The 16,810-nt window shown below is 51.0% G+C and overlaps 1 protein-coding gene across 5 annotated transcripts in view; it reads right to left on the bottom strand.

Annotated features, from left to right (window-relative positions):
* Adgrg1 (adhesion G protein-coupled receptor G1) overlaps nucleotides 1-16,810 on the bottom strand; it is a 37,335-nt gene that overhangs the window by 5,141 nt on the left and 15,384 nt on the right. For 4 of the 5 annotated variants that reach the window (XM_036188329.1, XM_036188328.1, XM_036188331.1 and 1 more), the window contains exons 2-10: nucleotides 13,966-14,051; nucleotides 13,076-13,498; nucleotides 11,077-11,209; nucleotides 10,524-10,671; nucleotides 10,094-10,225; nucleotides 9,659-9,775; nucleotides 9,281-9,326; nucleotides 9,009-9,112; nucleotides 7,996-8,114 (exon numbers count right to left, since the gene is read on the bottom strand). In XM_036188329.1, coding sequence (XP_036044222.1) covers nucleotides 7,996-8,114; nucleotides 9,009-9,112; nucleotides 9,281-9,326; nucleotides 9,659-9,775; nucleotides 10,094-10,225; nucleotides 10,524-10,671; nucleotides 11,077-11,209; nucleotides 13,076-13,498; nucleotides 13,966-14,029 — 1,286 coding nt within the window. In that variant the 5' untranslated portion in view covers nucleotides 14,030-14,051. The remainder of the gene's footprint in view (nucleotides 1-7,995; nucleotides 8,115-9,008; nucleotides 9,113-9,280; nucleotides 9,327-9,658; nucleotides 9,776-10,093; nucleotides 10,226-10,523; nucleotides 10,672-11,076; nucleotides 11,210-13,075; nucleotides 13,499-13,965; nucleotides 14,052-16,810) is intronic. The other variant, XM_036188332.1, reaches the window with a different exon arrangement.

The raw sequence follows: 16,810 nt of genomic DNA, 5'->3' as shown, positions 1-16,810 counted from the left end.
TTCGGGAGATGCTCCTCTACACTAGAGTGGCCAGAACCACATGAGGGCCTTCTGCACTGCTGACAGGAAGCAAATGGCACAGCCACTTTGGGAAACAGTTTGGCAGTCTTTTATGGAGCTTAGGATATATTCAGGGTATATTCCAGCAATTCTGTTCCCCAGGCATGGATCCCCCACCACATGGCAACATATGGCCTCAGGACTTGAATTAAAATGTTCATGGGAACAATATTCAGACCAATCAAGAACTGGCACCAATTCAAATGCCCATCAATTGACAAATGGACAACATAATGTCATATATTTGCATGGGGTAATCAAACTAAAATAAATACCATAAAATATGGATGAGGCTCACTGTGCTAAAGGAAGGAAGGTCCACTCAGGAGAGCTCCCTTTATACACGATGCCCAGGGGCAATCCTAAGGAGGAGGAGGTTGGCTGGCTGGACCTGACTATGGTGGGGCAGAAGCAGTAGCAGGTTGCAGACCAGCAGAAGGGAGTGACTGCTGCTATGGCCTCACACACCTTGTAAATGTTCTAATACTGAACTCTAGTGTTGAACAGAGTGTGTGGTGTTATCCATTGCATTCACATCAGGATACCAGCCTTGGGAGGTGGAGGCAGCGGGATCCGGAGTTCCAGTTCATCTTTAGCCAATTTGAAGCCTGGGTTATATGAGGCCCTGACCCTCCACCCACCCACCCCTGAAAAAGAAAATAATACACCCCAATTTAAAAACAAATAAAATGTAGCATGCCAGAAGCCAGCACTGCATCAACCAGGTGTGGTGGCACATGCCTGTAATCCCAATACTTTAGAGATAGAGGCAAGATTCTCAGAAGGGCAAGGTTATCTTTAGTTACATGGTGAGTGTGAGGCCAACCTGGGCTAGAGACTCTATAAGAAAGTGTGGAGGTGTGGTGGAGGGAAGGAGAGAGAGAAAAAGAGAGAGAGAGAGAGAGAGGGAGAGCTCACAATGGCACAGGCATGTTGATAACGGGGAAATGACGTGTCACTTGAGAACAGATAAAATTTAAAAAGTCCTGGGCCATAGAAGGGTGACCACAGCAGTGTTGTTGTTATTGGTGTGTTGCCAGAGAGACTCAGTTTAATGGAGGAAAAGTTTATTTTGGCTCACAGCCCCCGAGTGAGTGTCTTTATGGTTCCTCTGTTATGGTGAGGCAGAAAGCCGTAGGAAGTATGGAAGGGGCTGCTCACCTCATTACAGCTGGGAAGCAGAGCATAACAGGAAACAGGCAGGGCCAAGGGGTACTCTTTCGAAGGATGCCGCCAACTGGGCCGCACCTTCCCAGCTCCACTCTCCTGCCCCCAGCAGTTCATTCCAAGTTTGAATTCAGGAATATTTTGAACCATTGGCTGACTCAGAGCCCTTACAATCTTATCTCTGAAAATGAACTCAGACACAGTCAGAGGTACGATCTGTCATCTCCTGGTTGCTCAACACAAGTTGACAATCAAGAGTCACCATCAAGGGCCGAAGAGATGGCTTGGTGGTTAAAAGCATCTATTCCTCTCAGAGAAGACATGGTGGTTCACAACCGTTCATTGTAACTCCAATTCCAAGGGATCTGATGCCCTCTTCTGATGGCCACAGGCTCTGCAAGCCCGTGGTGCACATACACACATGCAGGCAAAATGTTCACACACATGAAACAAAATAAATAAATCTAAAAATACATAAAAACAATGACAAAAAAATTAACCACCACACCACCATTACTAACATCCTTTCTGAGAATGGGAGTTGAAGGATGTATATAGTCATATGTAAACTGCACCACATTTGAGACAGGTGCCAGAAGAGGTCAAAAGGGGGTGTTGGATCCCCTACAGCAGGAGTTACAGGTGGTTGTGAGCCACCTTGTGCAGGGAATTGAACCTGAGTCACCTGCAAGGGCAGCAAGTGCTCTTAACTGCTGAGCCATTCTCTTTAGCTCCAACATTTGTGCATTAAAATAATAATTGTTATTATTATTATATAATGTCTTGATGTATCTATGCTTAAGAAGCATAGCTTTGGACTTCTGTTTTATTATTATTATATAATGCCTCAACAAACTCACAGAGATCCACCTGCCTCTGCCTTCTGAGTACTAGGATTAAAGGCATGCACCACTGCCACCACCAGGCAACATATCTATTTTTTAAGAAGCATGGCTTTGGACTTCTGTTTCTGAATCAGGAAGAGTTGTTTGTTCTCCTAAGAATGCATGGAGAAGCCAAGTCATGCAAAGATGGTGGTGGTACCCTGTCATCAGCCACTACGACAGTGACGACCTCGAGGTGACATCCTGTAGAAAACCATGACCCCGAAGTTCAGTGCCTGTGGCCTCTCTTCTCCTGGGACATCTGTTCTTCCTAAGACCTTTCTGCTGAGAGTTTGAGTTTCTGATGAATGGAGGTCACTGCGGGTCACAGAACACACCTTGCTGGACACAGCAAGAATGAACTGAAAGAGCATGCTAAAGGAAGGAAGCCATTCCATCAGCAGGACAGACACATCCAGGGGACGAAAGCGGCTCAGCGCTGACTGTGGCAGGTGTGAGATGAGGCCCTGCCTCGGACAGGCACAGGGGCTCTGCAGCCATAGCAGGGCATCGGGGGTCTCAGGGGAGGTGTGTGAGGAAAGAGAAACAAACCTGAGACTCGATGGCCCTGAATAAACAGCAAGCTTTTCCTCCCAAGATTCAACTCAGGGCAACACAGTTCTCTCTCTCTCTCTCTCTCTCTCTCTCTCTCTCTCTCTCTCTCTCTCTCTCTCTCTCTCACACACACACACACACACACACACACACACACACACACACACACACTCAACACTGTCTGCTGAAAAAGCACTCACTGACTCCACCAGCCAAGCAGGAAGCTCTGAGGAGCAGGGCAGTCTGCTCTTTTCTCACCAGATTCAAATGCGTCATCGAGGAAGCAATGAAGCTTTTGAAGAAACCAGAAAGGAGCATTTTTGTTATCTTGTTGTAGATAACAATTATTTTTTTGTTTGTTTGTTTTCTTTTGTCTGTGACAGGATCTGGTCTTATGTAGCTCAGGCTGGCCTCAAATTCACTATAAACTTGAAGATGGACTTGGTCTCTGAGCCTTCTGCTTCCATCTCCTGAGTTCTGGGATTAAGGGTGCTCCAACAGCCACACCTGCCTGGTTTAGAATAGAAATTCTTTTAAAAGGCAGTGGGGCCAGTGAGAGGGCTCAGGGGCAAAGGTGTTTGGTATCAACCCCAGAACCCATGTGGAAGATTGGAGGAGGAAACTGACTCCACACATATGCTGTGGCATGCTCGTCTCCCTGACATTATAAGCACGTGCACAAGCATAAAATAGCAATGCTTAAAAGCAAACCTAAAGATCTGATCAATCATATTAACTAAAATTAAAAACGTTAGCAGTGATCAAAAGACAGTGCTGAAAAAGTGAACAGGAAGTCCGTAAAGAGAAAGAATATGCTCAGTGTACATATTCACAAAGACACAGGCAGACATACAAAGGATCCCCAACATCTCTATGGAAAACCCAAACAGCTCTGTAGACCAACAAGCAACAGTAGAGATGTGAAGATACAAAAGGAATAAAGCAGGGTGCTCAGTGTCAGTCATCAGGAAAACGTCATTACCATCCCCATGAGGTACACCAGAAACCTGGAAGGATGGTAAAGGAAAAAGGCCAACAGTACTGAGAGCTGACGAAGCTAGGGGCCAACAATGTGCTTGTCGAGTGAAATCTGATCTGACCACTCAGCCAGTCTCTGCTGGAGCTAATCCTCTGCCTCCCTCATGAATCACTAATCCCATGCCTAGGACACAAGTTCACTACAAGACACATCTACATAAAGACAGTAGCCATTGCTGGTTGATAGTTTAAGGGAAATTTTCACTTCCTATCTATGGCTGATTCCCAAGGATTATGTGTTACTTTTTGTTGTTGCTTTTGTTTGTTGAGACAGTGTCTCTCTGTGTAGCCCTGGATGTCCTGGAACTCACTCCGTAGACCAGGTTGGCCTTGAATTTAGAGATCTGCCTGCTCTGCCTCCCGAGTGCTGGGATTAATGGCCACCACATGCATCATGCATTATTTTTATTATCCAAAGAACCTTTAAAATAAAGCACACTAACATTTATTGAGCTCCTGCTACCTGCTAATAATTCCTCCATGCATTATTCATTCAATCTTCAATGACACCATGAGGAAGCCCGAGAGGTCTGGAGAAGAGGCTTGAGAACGTGGCAATGTGACCGTGTAGACATTGGCGGTAGACACAGCACTCAGGTGTAGAATTGTGTATTTAACCTCCGCCATCATTCTGTGAATTCCATTTTACAGGTGGGTAAACTGGAAGACAACTGAACACTGGCTGTCTGGGCCCAGCCTATCACATCAAGTGCCTCCTTTAAGCCTTCTATGCCCAGCTCCCACCTCTGACCTACTGTGTAGGTCATTTGACTGCCTGGAATCTCAGTTCTCTCATCTGAGTAATGGGCTGATAACAGGAGCATTTGTTAGGGTCTGGATGTCAAATGTCCCCACAGGCTCCTGTGTTTGAACACGTTGACCTCCTCTGGTGGTGCTGTTTGGGAGGTTGGGCCTAGATGGCAGATGTAGAACACAGGGGATAGACCTTGAAGAACACAAGTGAGGCCTGCCTCCTATTGGCCTCTGCTTCCTGTGCCCCTCCCTGACAAGGTGTGCATGAGTGAGTCATGCTATAAGCCTCTGCTGCCATGGATGGACAGCACCCTTTACTGTGAACCAGCCTTCTCCTGTAGGTTGCTCCTGCTAGGGATCTTGTTAGATAAGAAAAGTAATTGAAGACAGTGTTATGAAGATAAAAGTATACACTCAAGGGATGGAGTGGGAACAGACCACACCTCAGTCCTCAGGGCACTTGCTCTCTCCAAGGTGCTTATCTGGCCACAGCGTGGCAACAGAGGAGCCTTGGGCTTCATGGTGTCTAATAAGCTGCCAGAGTATGGCCAGCGGGTCTGGGAGTATTTTCAGACCACTAAAGAAGGCATGTCAACTGAACACGGTCTTAATAGCCAGCCTTCGGCCAAGGTTTTCATTCATCCCTTCAACAAGCATTTCCTGAGTCCTGGCTGTAAGCCGGGCACTTTTGTGGCATCCTGGTGGTGAGTTTTGGGTTCCTTTGCCTAGAGGCCAGAGCGGAGTGGAGAGGCAGGGCTGCCACGGAGTGGTCACAGCAGAGACAGACCTGAAGGCTTTCTTTCCGCTGCCCTGCCCTGACCTAACCAGCCTCTGTCTCATGAAGCCAACCTCGGGCCTGCCTGGGCCATCTTTGCTGAGCAGCTCCATGGTGCCTGAAGAATTACATCCTATCACATCTCACCTCCACCCGTGTCACCACCCCTGAATCCTGCCCTGAAGTCCAAGCAATCAGTCTAAGTGCAAAGTTGACCAAACCCTTCTTAACTTCAAATATGCCGTGTCCCTGTTTTCCATAACGGTCTCGTTAACACGGTCCATCACACCTGACTCGTTGCTTGTGTTTCCAGTTCTATCCTCCGCCTGTTCCATCTTGACACTGTCTCCTCTGTCCCCTGCACTTCTTTGCACTTTTATGATTCAAACATTGTAGGCCTCCCCTGTACCATGGAGTTAAGCAGCCATATCACACACCGTACGGGTTCCCTGGAAAACTCTTCCGGGCTCCTCAAATCCCTTTCCCAGGCTGCCTCCTGGAAAAGGTCTTGCAGACTTCCTCTTCTGTGCTAAGCTGGCTCCTTGTCCACACTCTGACTGGCCACACTCTGGAGTCATCACTATGTGTGTCCCTTTGTCCCTCTACTGCTCCCAAGGCAGAGATAGGATGATTTGTCTCTGCAGCCCCTAGTCCAGTGGTTCTCAACCTTCCCAAAGCTGCCACCCTTTAATACAGTTCCTCATGTCGTGGTGACCCAAGGTGACCCCCCAACCATTATTTTTATTGCTATTTCATGACTGTAATTTTGATGCTGTTGTGAATTGTAATGTAAATATCTGTGTTTTCTGACTGTCTTAGACCACCCTTGTGAAAGGGTCACTCAACCCCCAAAGGGTTCATGACCCACAGGTTGAGAACCACTGCCGTGCTCAGTAGGGACTCTGATTGCCAGGGCGGGGCCAGGCCAGGGAGAACATGAAGGGGTGAAGAAAGAAGCAGCATGTTCTAGGGCCCTTGGGGACCTATGGCCTTGTGGTTTCCCAGCAGTCCACTCCTCCCAGACTCCTTTCTCCTCACCTCTGCAGGTTCCTCACATCACAGGAGTTGCCCTCTGGCTGCCTGCACGTGGTGAAGCATGTTGCGATGTCATTCAAATCGAAGGTGCCATACTCGCGGTCCGCCTTGAGTTGGCAGGGCTTCCTTGGTTCTTCAGTGGGATTCTCAGCTAACAGAGGAAGCAGAGTGAGACCAAGCAGGTAGCAGAGGGCCAGGGGACTAGGAGACGTGGTAACTGCATCTGTCATTGGCTGGCTGGCCTCCAGCAGGCTCCACCCTCCCCAATCCCCCAGTTCCCAAGGGAAAGAGTCAGCCCTACCTCACAGGGCTGGTGGGAGTGATCTGGGGGAAAGCATGGCATGCAATTCTCTAGACAAAGGCTTTGCATGGCACATGGTAGTGCGCATATAAGGCTTTCTCCATCAGTCACTCTCGAACTGCCTCCTCCACAGAGCCTGCCTAGTTTCCTCCCCTGCCCGGCTGCTGTGGCCAACTCTAACTCACAGTGTTCTGGCTTGACCTTGACCTTAGCCTCTCAGCTTTGCCTGGAGTAGGTAGAGACTGCAGCAGGTGAGGGGCAGGGGAGGGGCACACAGAGTGGCTCCAGCGGTCAGTAGGTGGACGCTGCTGCTCCCAGACTAGACAGAGACTGGCTTCTGTGACTTCTCGCCAGAGCCCTGAGCTGTGGAGCACAGAGGCTTCCTGTCCCAGCCTAGCTGTTTGTCCTCAGGAAAGTTACTCAATCTCTCTGAGGCTTGGTCTTCTCACCCTTTATGTTTTAGAAGATGAAAACAGATAATATAGCTGGGCACATAGCCCGTCTATGTTTGCTGGATGACGTGACTTTTTTTTTTTTTTGAGACAGAATCAGTCTATCTACATAGCCCTAGCTGTCCTGTCCTGGAACCCTTCCATGTCTGCTCCATGGCCATCTGCCTGTGTGACTATGAGTAACTGCGGACATTTGCCCAGCAGCACAGCATGGTGTACCTGTACCCCAGGATTCTAAGGAGCTCCAAAGCTGCAGACACTGGCCCCGGTATAATCACCCTCTATACTGGGCTAGTCCAGTGCACCTCAGGCCGCCTTCTCTTCTACACAGTGAGAGGATGGGGCTGGCAAAGTGTCTGATGCTGGAAGCATGCATGTCCTATTATTCCCCTGTCCCTGTGCTCAGTGCTCTGCCCACCTCAGCCTCCACAAAGCCAGTCACTGTCCTCAGAAGTGCATGCCTAGCCTTGGTGTACAACCTGGTCATGGTGCACCTGCTTATGACACACCTGTACCCAGCTCCGCCCCTCCTCCTGTGTCAGGACAATTGAAGACCTGCTGAGTGTCTCCTAGAGTCAAGGCAGGCCCAGGGCCTAACTGACCTCAATGTAGGCTACTGACAATTGGACAACCTCTGCCATTCCCTCACTGTGAGGCCTCAAAAGTCCGATACCCTCTTTGAACAGTGTGTGGCATGTGGCTACTCCATGCGAAGTCACCTAGGCCGTTTCCATCACCACTGTGTTGTCGTTACCCTGTGTGCTCTGTAGTTTGGGTTCTAATTGTGCAGATCCTCAGTCCTGATGCTGCATCAACTAATGTTACTGGTGGCATCCAACGGCCACTGAGTGAGGCAGGCAGCAGGCAGCCCACCTATGGCTTCCCAACAATGCACATATTTTGGGTAAAGCAAGCCAAAATAGGCGTCCTAGCCTACGGGGATGAAGCAGTGCTACCTTACTTCCTCTGGCCTACCTGGAACAGAGGTAGGCAGCAATGGTGAAGACACAAGCCAGAGCAGAGATGACACAGCCCACGTAGGACAGGAGCGTGAGGTAGTGCTTGTGAGTGGCTTCTACCTCCGTGGTTGACACCTGTGTGGGGACAGGATGGCGGGCTCAGCATGCTCCCCTCCCCACTGGCCAGTGTATGCTCCTGAACAGGCCGCCGGAGCTAGCAAGCCCCTCCCACCTGAACGCCCTTCTGGAGGCCTCTGTGACTTCCTCCCATCCCAGGCAGTCTCTGACCCACAAAGACCAGGAATCATCACCCAAGAAGTGGGCGCTGGCTCAGCCTGAGTGGCACAAAGCCCTAGCTGAGGCAGATTTAGCTGGGGATTGTCCATTTGACAATGGTATCAGGCGCCAGCTGCCAGTAGAAGCTGTGACCAGAATTTGAAATCTCCTGGGACCACGGAAGCTGCTTCAGGGCCTGCGGCCCAGGAGATGCTCACCATGTGTGCTTGGAAGAGCTGGTGTCAGGCAGAGTGTGTATTTTTGACTTGGCATATTTTCTCCTCACAGTGGGTTTGTCAGGATGGAACCACATTGTGAGTCAAGAAGAATCTTTGTTTCTATGGTGTTCAACACAAAGGTAAGCTCCCCAGCGTCCCACACCACGGGATTCTGGGAGCATGAGGTTGGGTCAAGCCCTTGAGATTTGGAGACTACAAGAGCCCATCTTAGTGGCTTCTGGTTGGAGGCATATAAGAAACAGTTTCCTGGCCCAGGCCTGTGGGTGGGAATCGGCATTTTCATCACACACCAAAACGTGAGAACAAATAACAAACAAGAACGTAATAGACCATCACTTAATGACCTGTGCAGCCCCAGATGTGTTACTCAGGCTCCTTTGAAGTAGGACGATGAGAGGGGACACCTTGGATGGTTACTTGGGATTAAAATGAGTCAATGGGTTCCAAGAAATAACACAGCACACGAGCTTGGCCTGTGGCCAGACTGACAGAGAGTTATGGCAGAAATACCTACCATCAACACTGCAAAGTAGGTCAGGTGGCTGCACAGGCAAGATGTCTGTGTGTCTCTGTGGACAGTCTCACAGCCTGCACTGCTCCAGCTCCCAGGGTTGCTAGCTGAGGGGAATGAATGCATGGGACGCTGATCAACCCCCATGCCCTCGATACAGAATGAACCATTCCTGCAAGCTTTTCCTCCACCAACAGACCCCTGGCTTCCATCACTCCCTCCTCTAACCCATCCCTGGGGATCCTCATCCCTCCCAGGAACCCCTTCGTACTCACATGTTGGGTCTTCAACCCAGAACACACACTGTAGAGTCACATTCTTCTGTGGGGACAAGAATGGGCGCTCCATAATTCATCCTGTTTCTTCCAAGGTCAACTCCCCATGTTTCTCTACAGCCCACCCTGTGTTCTCTTCGCCCATCTCCCATACTCCCTCTATAGCCCACCTTGGTGTTCTGTCCAGTCTACCTTACCTTTCATTCCTTCTATGGCCCACCCTTCATATTCTCTTCACACCCCACCGGGCAGTTCTTCCCCTCCCCCAATCTGGGACCTGGCTATCAGCCAGGCAACCTTTCCATTACAGACAAGTGAGTTGGAAGGGATGGGAGCAGGAAGGGACTCTTGCCCTATGCTGGGCTTGCTCACACTTACCGGCTGTGGCTGGTGCCGGAAGGTGAGGACCACAGGCTCTGAGAGGTTGCTAACTTTGGTGTTCTGCACAACAATACCCAAGACCTTCTCACCCAAGACTTGGCTGGAATTCTTGTCCTAGGTGTATGAGGTTAGGGGAACAGGTCAGAGGTTTAAGGCTGAGAAGAAAAGCTAAGAAGGCCTCCACTCTTAGCTCTTGCTAGACTACATCACTTTCTAGGACTTTGCTTTGAGAGCCTCGTGGGTCATTCACACTGCTGTGAGAACAGCACCTCTTACACCTCTCCCAGGAGATCTGCGCATTGCAGTACCCTTTCTGCTTTTCTAGGAGAGGCTTTAGCTCCTGGAGGAGAGAGACTAGTTACTGTCTTCCCACCTCTCTGTCAGATATACAAAATCAATTCCCCAAGGAGTAGGTAAGGGGAGACTCCATACCTGGAACAAGGCTTGGCTGCTGAAGTCCACTACCAGGAGCCTCTTGGAGGCATCCCCACGACGGCCTCTGGTCTGCTGGAAGAGAGCCCGGGGCAGCAGCACCGAGTATGCCTGGACCTCACTCTGCTCCTCCTGCAGATCAAGGGCCCTTAGTGCCTGGTCCAGCATATGCCCCAGGTTCCCCCCAACCCTGCACCAAACAGCCTCCTTCTAGTCACTGTGCTCTGGACAATGCCACAGAAGCCAGGGAGTCAGGTGACAGGAGTCTAGGCTAGAAGGCCCTCAGTGGAGTCTTATAATCTGGGTCTTCAAACACCAGCTCTCCCATGGGCTGTGGATTGCCCCTGGACCCAGGGAAAGCCAAGGGGTACCATGCTATATGGAGTGCTCCCATCTTCCCTTTTGCCCACCCCACCCTAGGTCACCTGACCTCCCGCTGGGAGTGGATTTCCAGATCCTCTAGTCCGGCTGTAGGTGGCAGCTTCCACACTGTGGCATTGACCAGGTCCTCCTCAAAGGATACTGCGTCTCCCACGAAGTTCACAGAGGTCAGCTTTGACTCTAGGCTCTGTAACTGCCTGGTGTGGAGGAGAGCATGGTAGGTAGCAGAGGGAAGGGCCAGGGCAGGGGATCTGGATATACGGGACAGGCAGGAACTGAGGAGAGGGGGCCAAGAACGAGGGACACAGGCAGCTGGGTGTGGAGATGGGAGAGTGGCAGCAAAGGACATCTGGAATTCAGCCCATGGCTCTGACCCACTTAGGCCTGCTCTGGTACCAGCCTCTCAGAGATGCAATGTGCCAGACTCCAGAATGGAGTCTCTTGTGGGGAAGAGGCTGGGCACTGCCTGATTGTGAGCTGTATCTGTCTCTGCTGATATCCCAGCAGAATCCAGTGGGGGAGATCCAGCCTCAGGGAAGGTGTCCCCAGCTTCTCCAGGCCCATATCTCCCACTAATCCCTAAAACGGTAATCCACACTCACTGGCTGATAAGCGCCGCCGAGGGCCGCCTGGGGGCCTTCTGAGGATGCTGCAGAAACCTGTTAAGCAGCTGCAGTTCCTTCTTCAGATCACACAGGTCCACAGACGAATTGTGGGAGACTTTCTGTGGGGCATCTGAGAAAGCAAAAGACCACCTGAGGTTGTCACCTAAAGCAATGGCCAGCTTACACCCCTATGTAACCCTCATGTGGTACTCCATGCTTTCATTTACTTTACAGAAGGTACCAAGGGTCCAGGAGGCAGAGAGAACTGCAGGTCACTGAAACATGAAGGAAGGAAGGCTGTGTCTCCTAGGGTCTGCTGCACATGAGCATAGAAAGCTCTGAGGGCCCAGCAGATCTTCTTTGGAAGAATGTGGGTTCTGTGTGCCAGCTCTGGGGACCTCACAACCTCTAGCCTGTCTCCAGGACCCTCTACCTGAACCTCTGAGAACTTGAGCGTCTCCAGGATTGAGGAGACCTAGGTGGTAAAGGCAGGTGGGAAAAGCATCTGTTCCCTAACCCACAAGGACATAGTCCCCAGGCCTCACTGCTTTCCTAAACTTTGACCCTCTTAAGTCTTCCCATTCCTACCAATCAGCTGCTAGGTTCACATCCCAAACCCCCAACTTGTTAGTTGTATAGTTCACTGAACCTCAGTTTCCTCATGATTGATACAAAGGTGTATGGAATGCCTACAGTTCATGTTGTTCCCATCTGTACTTTGGGTTTTTTGTTTGGTTTTCAAGATTACTTTTGTTTTGTTTTGGTTTGGTTTTTGGTTTTTTGATTTTTTTCAGGATAGGGTTTTTCTGTGTAGTTTTGTGCCTGTCCTGGATCTCACTCTGTGGACCAAGTTGGCCTTGAACTCAAAGAGATCTGCCTGTCTCTGCCTCTCAGTGCTGGGATTAAAGGCGTGTGCTACCACCACCCGGTTGTACTTTGTTGTTGTTGTTGTTGTTTTTAATGATTTAATTAGTTAATCAATCTATTTATTTATTTTTGTGTGTGTATATACATGTATATGTGTCCATGCTGCAGAGACTAGAGGAAGGTGTGGGGGCTCTTGATGTAGGTGCTGGGAACTGAACTTGGGTCCTCTGCAAGAGTAACAACGGCTCTTAACCACTGAGCCATCTCTCCAGCCCTTGTACTTTGACGAGAAGCTGGACTGTGGCTCTGCCAGTGCTGACATTTTCTAGTGTTATACCCCAAGTCAGGTTGTGCTCCCCACCACCCTCCACTCCCTATATCCTGACCTGCATGTGTTTATAAGTATGACCTCCAGGTGTGCACTGCACCCCAAGACTCATAAGTAATAAACTCCCTCCATCTCTTGCTCTCCGTGAGAGTTAATATTGATTATCTACCTGACAGGATCTAAATTGCCTAGGACGCAAGCCTTGAGGCGTGCCTGTGAGGGGTTATCTAGATTAAGTTAACAGAGATAGGAAGAGCCACCTTACGAGGGAGCAGCACCATCCTCTGGACTTGGGTCCTGGGCTGGCTAAACAGGAGGGAAGCTTGCTGAGCAGAAGTACTCATCACACTGCTTTCTGACTGCAGGTGCAAATGACCAGTTGCCTCCAGCACCTGCCGCCAGGATGGCACCCTAGAACTGTGAGCCCATATCAACCTTGTCTCCCTGAAGTTGCTTTGGTCAGAGTAGTTTATCATAGAGAAGAAAAGTGACTAAGGCACTCTCCCAATGGCTGAAGAGATGCCATGGCCATCACAAAGATCTTAGAGCATAAGAGGGACAGACAATCGGTCCAGGGCACATATGTGTGACAGGGCTGATGTGGGAGCTCTCCAGTGTCACCCTCTACCCGGCTCCACCTTCCTACCTCACCTCTGCTTTTTCACAGAAGTTCCCCTTGGGTCCCACTCCTCTCCTCCTTAGACACCTTTCATGGCTCCTAACTGCTAGAGGCTGTTTGGTGACCATAGCTGCCCTCAGAACCCAGGTCCACCATGCCTCCCACCTCCTTGTGTTCCTTACTGTGGAAAGAGAACAGGAAGCTGGCAGCCCCAGGCAGGCTGGAGTTCTGGGGGCTCCGCCAGGAGCTGACGGAGGTGGCAAGCAGTGGGGCCCCCTGCTCCAGGCTCTGCTCCTGTTTCCGGAAGCAGAGGAGGCTGGAGGCTCGGCTACTCAGCAAGTAATCATTCTTGCCATAGCGCAGGTGGAACCTCCCGGTGTGGCGGCTCCAGTAGAGGCAGAAGTGATAGAGCCCTCTGGGCTCTGGGAAGTATTGGGGGCGCTCAGGGGCTGCAGGGAAGGGGGCACGGATCGTGAGGGCCTCCTCCGTGTTCCACACAGAGATGTGCAGCTCTGAAGTTTGGTCGTAATGGAGGAGGCTCTGTTTCGTCTGGTTCCTCTGGCCACAGAAGCGGAAGTCCTCTCGGGGGCTGCCACCACGGGCACCTGAGGAGGCAGAGGCTATAGATGGGACCAGCCATGGGCAAGGACCTGAGATTCACACACATTTCAAAGCTCTATATTTCAAGGGTCTATATCTTGTATACACAATGTCTTTCTCCTGCTCAAAAATTACTGTTTTCAAAATAAGAAGAAAAAAAAAAAAACCTGAAAACAAAGAATGATTTCAAAGTCAAAAACCCAAGTTTAATAGGAGTTATTTAATGAGACCATAGTTGCCATTGACTGTTGCACAAGTGTGCACTGTCCAAGAACGTTCCCTGCAAAGGAGTGAGAGGTTGACACCCAATCCGTGATCCCCATCCTGAGCTGTGGGGCTGAATCTCGGAAGGAAGAGGCGTCCTCAGCCAGTTTAAGCTGTGCTTTGCAGACCCACCCCTAACCCTAAGAGTCCACACACAGACATGGAGGTGTTAAAGTCACAACAGTCCCAGGGCCCCAAGAAAGCCTACCTGGAGCCAGAAAAAACAGACTCAGCAGAAAATACACCATCTGCCACAGCAGTTGGACAGCCATTGTACTTCCCAGAAGTCACCACCTGGAAAAGAGTGAGAGCATTACTGAGGGCCGCCCCACAGTGAGAGGCTTGTGTACAGGTGGGGTATGAGCTAGAGGTCATACAGAAATGGTCAGACCTCTCCAGAGCTGCCAGAGGCTATCGAGGTAAAGCCACCACTCTGCCTTTTGTTGTTCTGCCACATAGTCTAAGTGGCTTACAGAGGGCCCCAGAGGCCTTAGAGTGGCCCTGTCTAGAACCCACCTGCAGCCACCATCTTGCAGCTACCAGGCCTAGAGGAGATGCAGAGCATTGGGCTGTCTGAGTTTTGTCTAGGAATCATGCATCAGAGTCCCCGAGGTCTGGTTACAGGAAGCCTGCCTCTGGGACCAGTCTTAACTGCATTTGATACTCCCATCCCTACCCCATTGCCTGGGCCTTCTGTCTCCACACTGCCAGCTGGCCCAGGCACTCCTCATTCAGCCTGCTTGTCCCTGGCCACCTTCAGAAACAGCCTAGTACAGGAAGGATGCTTTCTGTCATTACCACCAGGGGGAGCCAGCCACCAGGGCCTGGGAAGCTGGAGCAGAGATGTGTGATTTTTTTTTTCTTTGTGGTGTCCCATCCCCCCACACCCCCCTCCACTCCTACCTCTCCCTCCTGTGCCCGATGAGGGTCAGTTCCATCCATGCCACACTGACTCCATGGGCCACTAATTAGCTACCAGCCTGGGCACCTCTTTACCCTACACCTACATGAACACACTTCAGCACTGAAAGTGTCCTCCAATGTTGGCTCTCCCAGCTGGCCCAGTAATCAAGCTGGGTGCTGACATACCCAGACTATCATCCCTCGGCCTGTGGGGAACTGTGTCAGACCACAGTGACAGACACTCATCTGCTGCAAAACCAGACAAAGGAAAGCCTAGGAACTTGGGGCACAAATGGAGTCTGAGTACAGAGGGAAACTAGAAAGGCCTCCTAGAAGAGATGGAGGCTAAACTCAGCACCCAGGTGGTCCAAGCAGGACCTTACTGTCTCCTTCTCAGGCTAGCCTCATTCTGATCACGCTGGCCCCGCAAGTGAGAGCCAGTCCCGCACACCCAAACATGAGGAACAGAACTTCAGTTCCCGAGGCCGTGGTCCTCATCTGGTGCTGGAGCATCACAGAGAACAGGAAAGTTGTGAGGCAGCTAGCCTGTCCTCCATGTGGACCTAAGGCTTCCCTACATCCTGTCAAACCACCACCAGTCACCTACGACCAGCAGAAGAAGGGCCAGCATCTGGGAACAGGCCACCCCCCCTTCCCTTCTCTCGGAAGTCTCTGTCCCTGTCACTCAGCCTTCCGTCCAGATGTCTCTTCTTCCAGGTAGATGCTTCAACTTGAAGCTCACAAATCACTTGAAAATTTGATCCAATTTCCACTTTCTGATGTTTAGCTAATCGGCCCAGAGACAGCCAACAACTTCATGAGGTCACACGGCTGGCCAGGACTCGTGTCCCTCTCAAGGTGGGCCATCGCTGTCAGCAGAGGACCCAGGACAGGACAGAACCATCTGTCTTGCACCAGTCCTTCCCAACTGGCCCTTGAGAACAAAGGAGGCCAGGAATGGAGTGAGCTCCCCCTCACGGGAGGGACACAATGAGGCTGGATCACCCTGGCACCCGTGGAAGGGATCCAACACAAACGGGGGCTGACTGCCCCTCCACCTAGTCCCTGCTCCACCCCAGCTGCACGGAACCGCTCTAGCACTCTTGGGTTTTGATGAGGAGGTGTTTGTTGCTTGGATCTCTTAGTTAGTGAACTCCAGAGCCAGACAAGCGAGGTTCAAATCCTAGCTCCTATACTTTACTAGTAGGCGTCCTGAGTAGTTACTCACCATATTTGGGCATCATGTCCCTCTCTGAAAAAGAGGATTGCAAATCAAGCCTATCAAATGTCACTGTGAGAATTAAGTCTGTTGTTCTCCATGAAGGGCTATGAACCGGGATACATACAGGGTACCACTGAAGTCAGACTGTCTCTGCATCCCTTCCGACCAGCGCATGCCTGTCCATGACCCAGACCCCTCCCCACCCCCCAGCGCCCTATTCTATGCTTTCCTCCTCAGCCCTCTGTCCTCTGCAGGTGGCCAGCTTGGCCTTCAGAGCATTGAGGGGAAATTCCTAGAACATGAGCCTCCCTTCCGGACCGAGTAGCGGGAAGGCTGTGACCCCACCCAGAGAACTTCCCTCCTCTTAGCTGGCCCTGAGTGTCACAGACTCCCAGGGGCTGGAGAGGGAGGACGGTGGGGGTGGGGCTGCTCTTCAGACAACTAAGGGATAGCCACATGGGTCAGGGAGAATACTGTCCTGTTTACCCACTTAGCATATTCCTGCCTGAGCTCCTCCCAGGGCTGTCCATATATGTGCACCTGCCACCGACCTTCATACCCCAAAGGGCACACGCAATGACTATGATGGAGCCCTTACTGCTTCCTGCAGACATCCTAAGACCTGGTCACCCTATTCCCCACAGCCTGCCACCTGACCAGAAAGAGGAGCCTCTGTGTGAGCAGAGCTCTGCCCACCTCCTGGGGACCACCTCTGGCCCGTGTAGATGAAGGACGGCAGAGCAGACCAGCCTCGGCCACCAAATACCAAGCTGCAGTAGTGCTGTGCCACCTGCCACAGCACTGCCAGAACCAACGGTTGCTTAGAAGGTGGGTCCACAGCCTCACCCCAATAGTAATAGCAATGTCTGGAGAGTAGCAGGGTCTCACGGTTTACCATTTCACAGATGTGGAAACTGAGGCCAGGAAA

The sequence above is a fragment of the Onychomys torridus genome, chromosome 5 (assembly GCF_903995425.1).
Source record: "Onychomys torridus chromosome 5, mOncTor1.1, whole genome shotgun sequence".
NCBI classification, from domain to species: domain Eukaryota; kingdom Metazoa; phylum Chordata; class Mammalia; order Rodentia; family Cricetidae; genus Onychomys; species Onychomys torridus.
The sequence above is the reverse complement of the archived record's forward strand: the minus strand, read 5'-3'. Positions and strand labels throughout refer to the sequence as shown.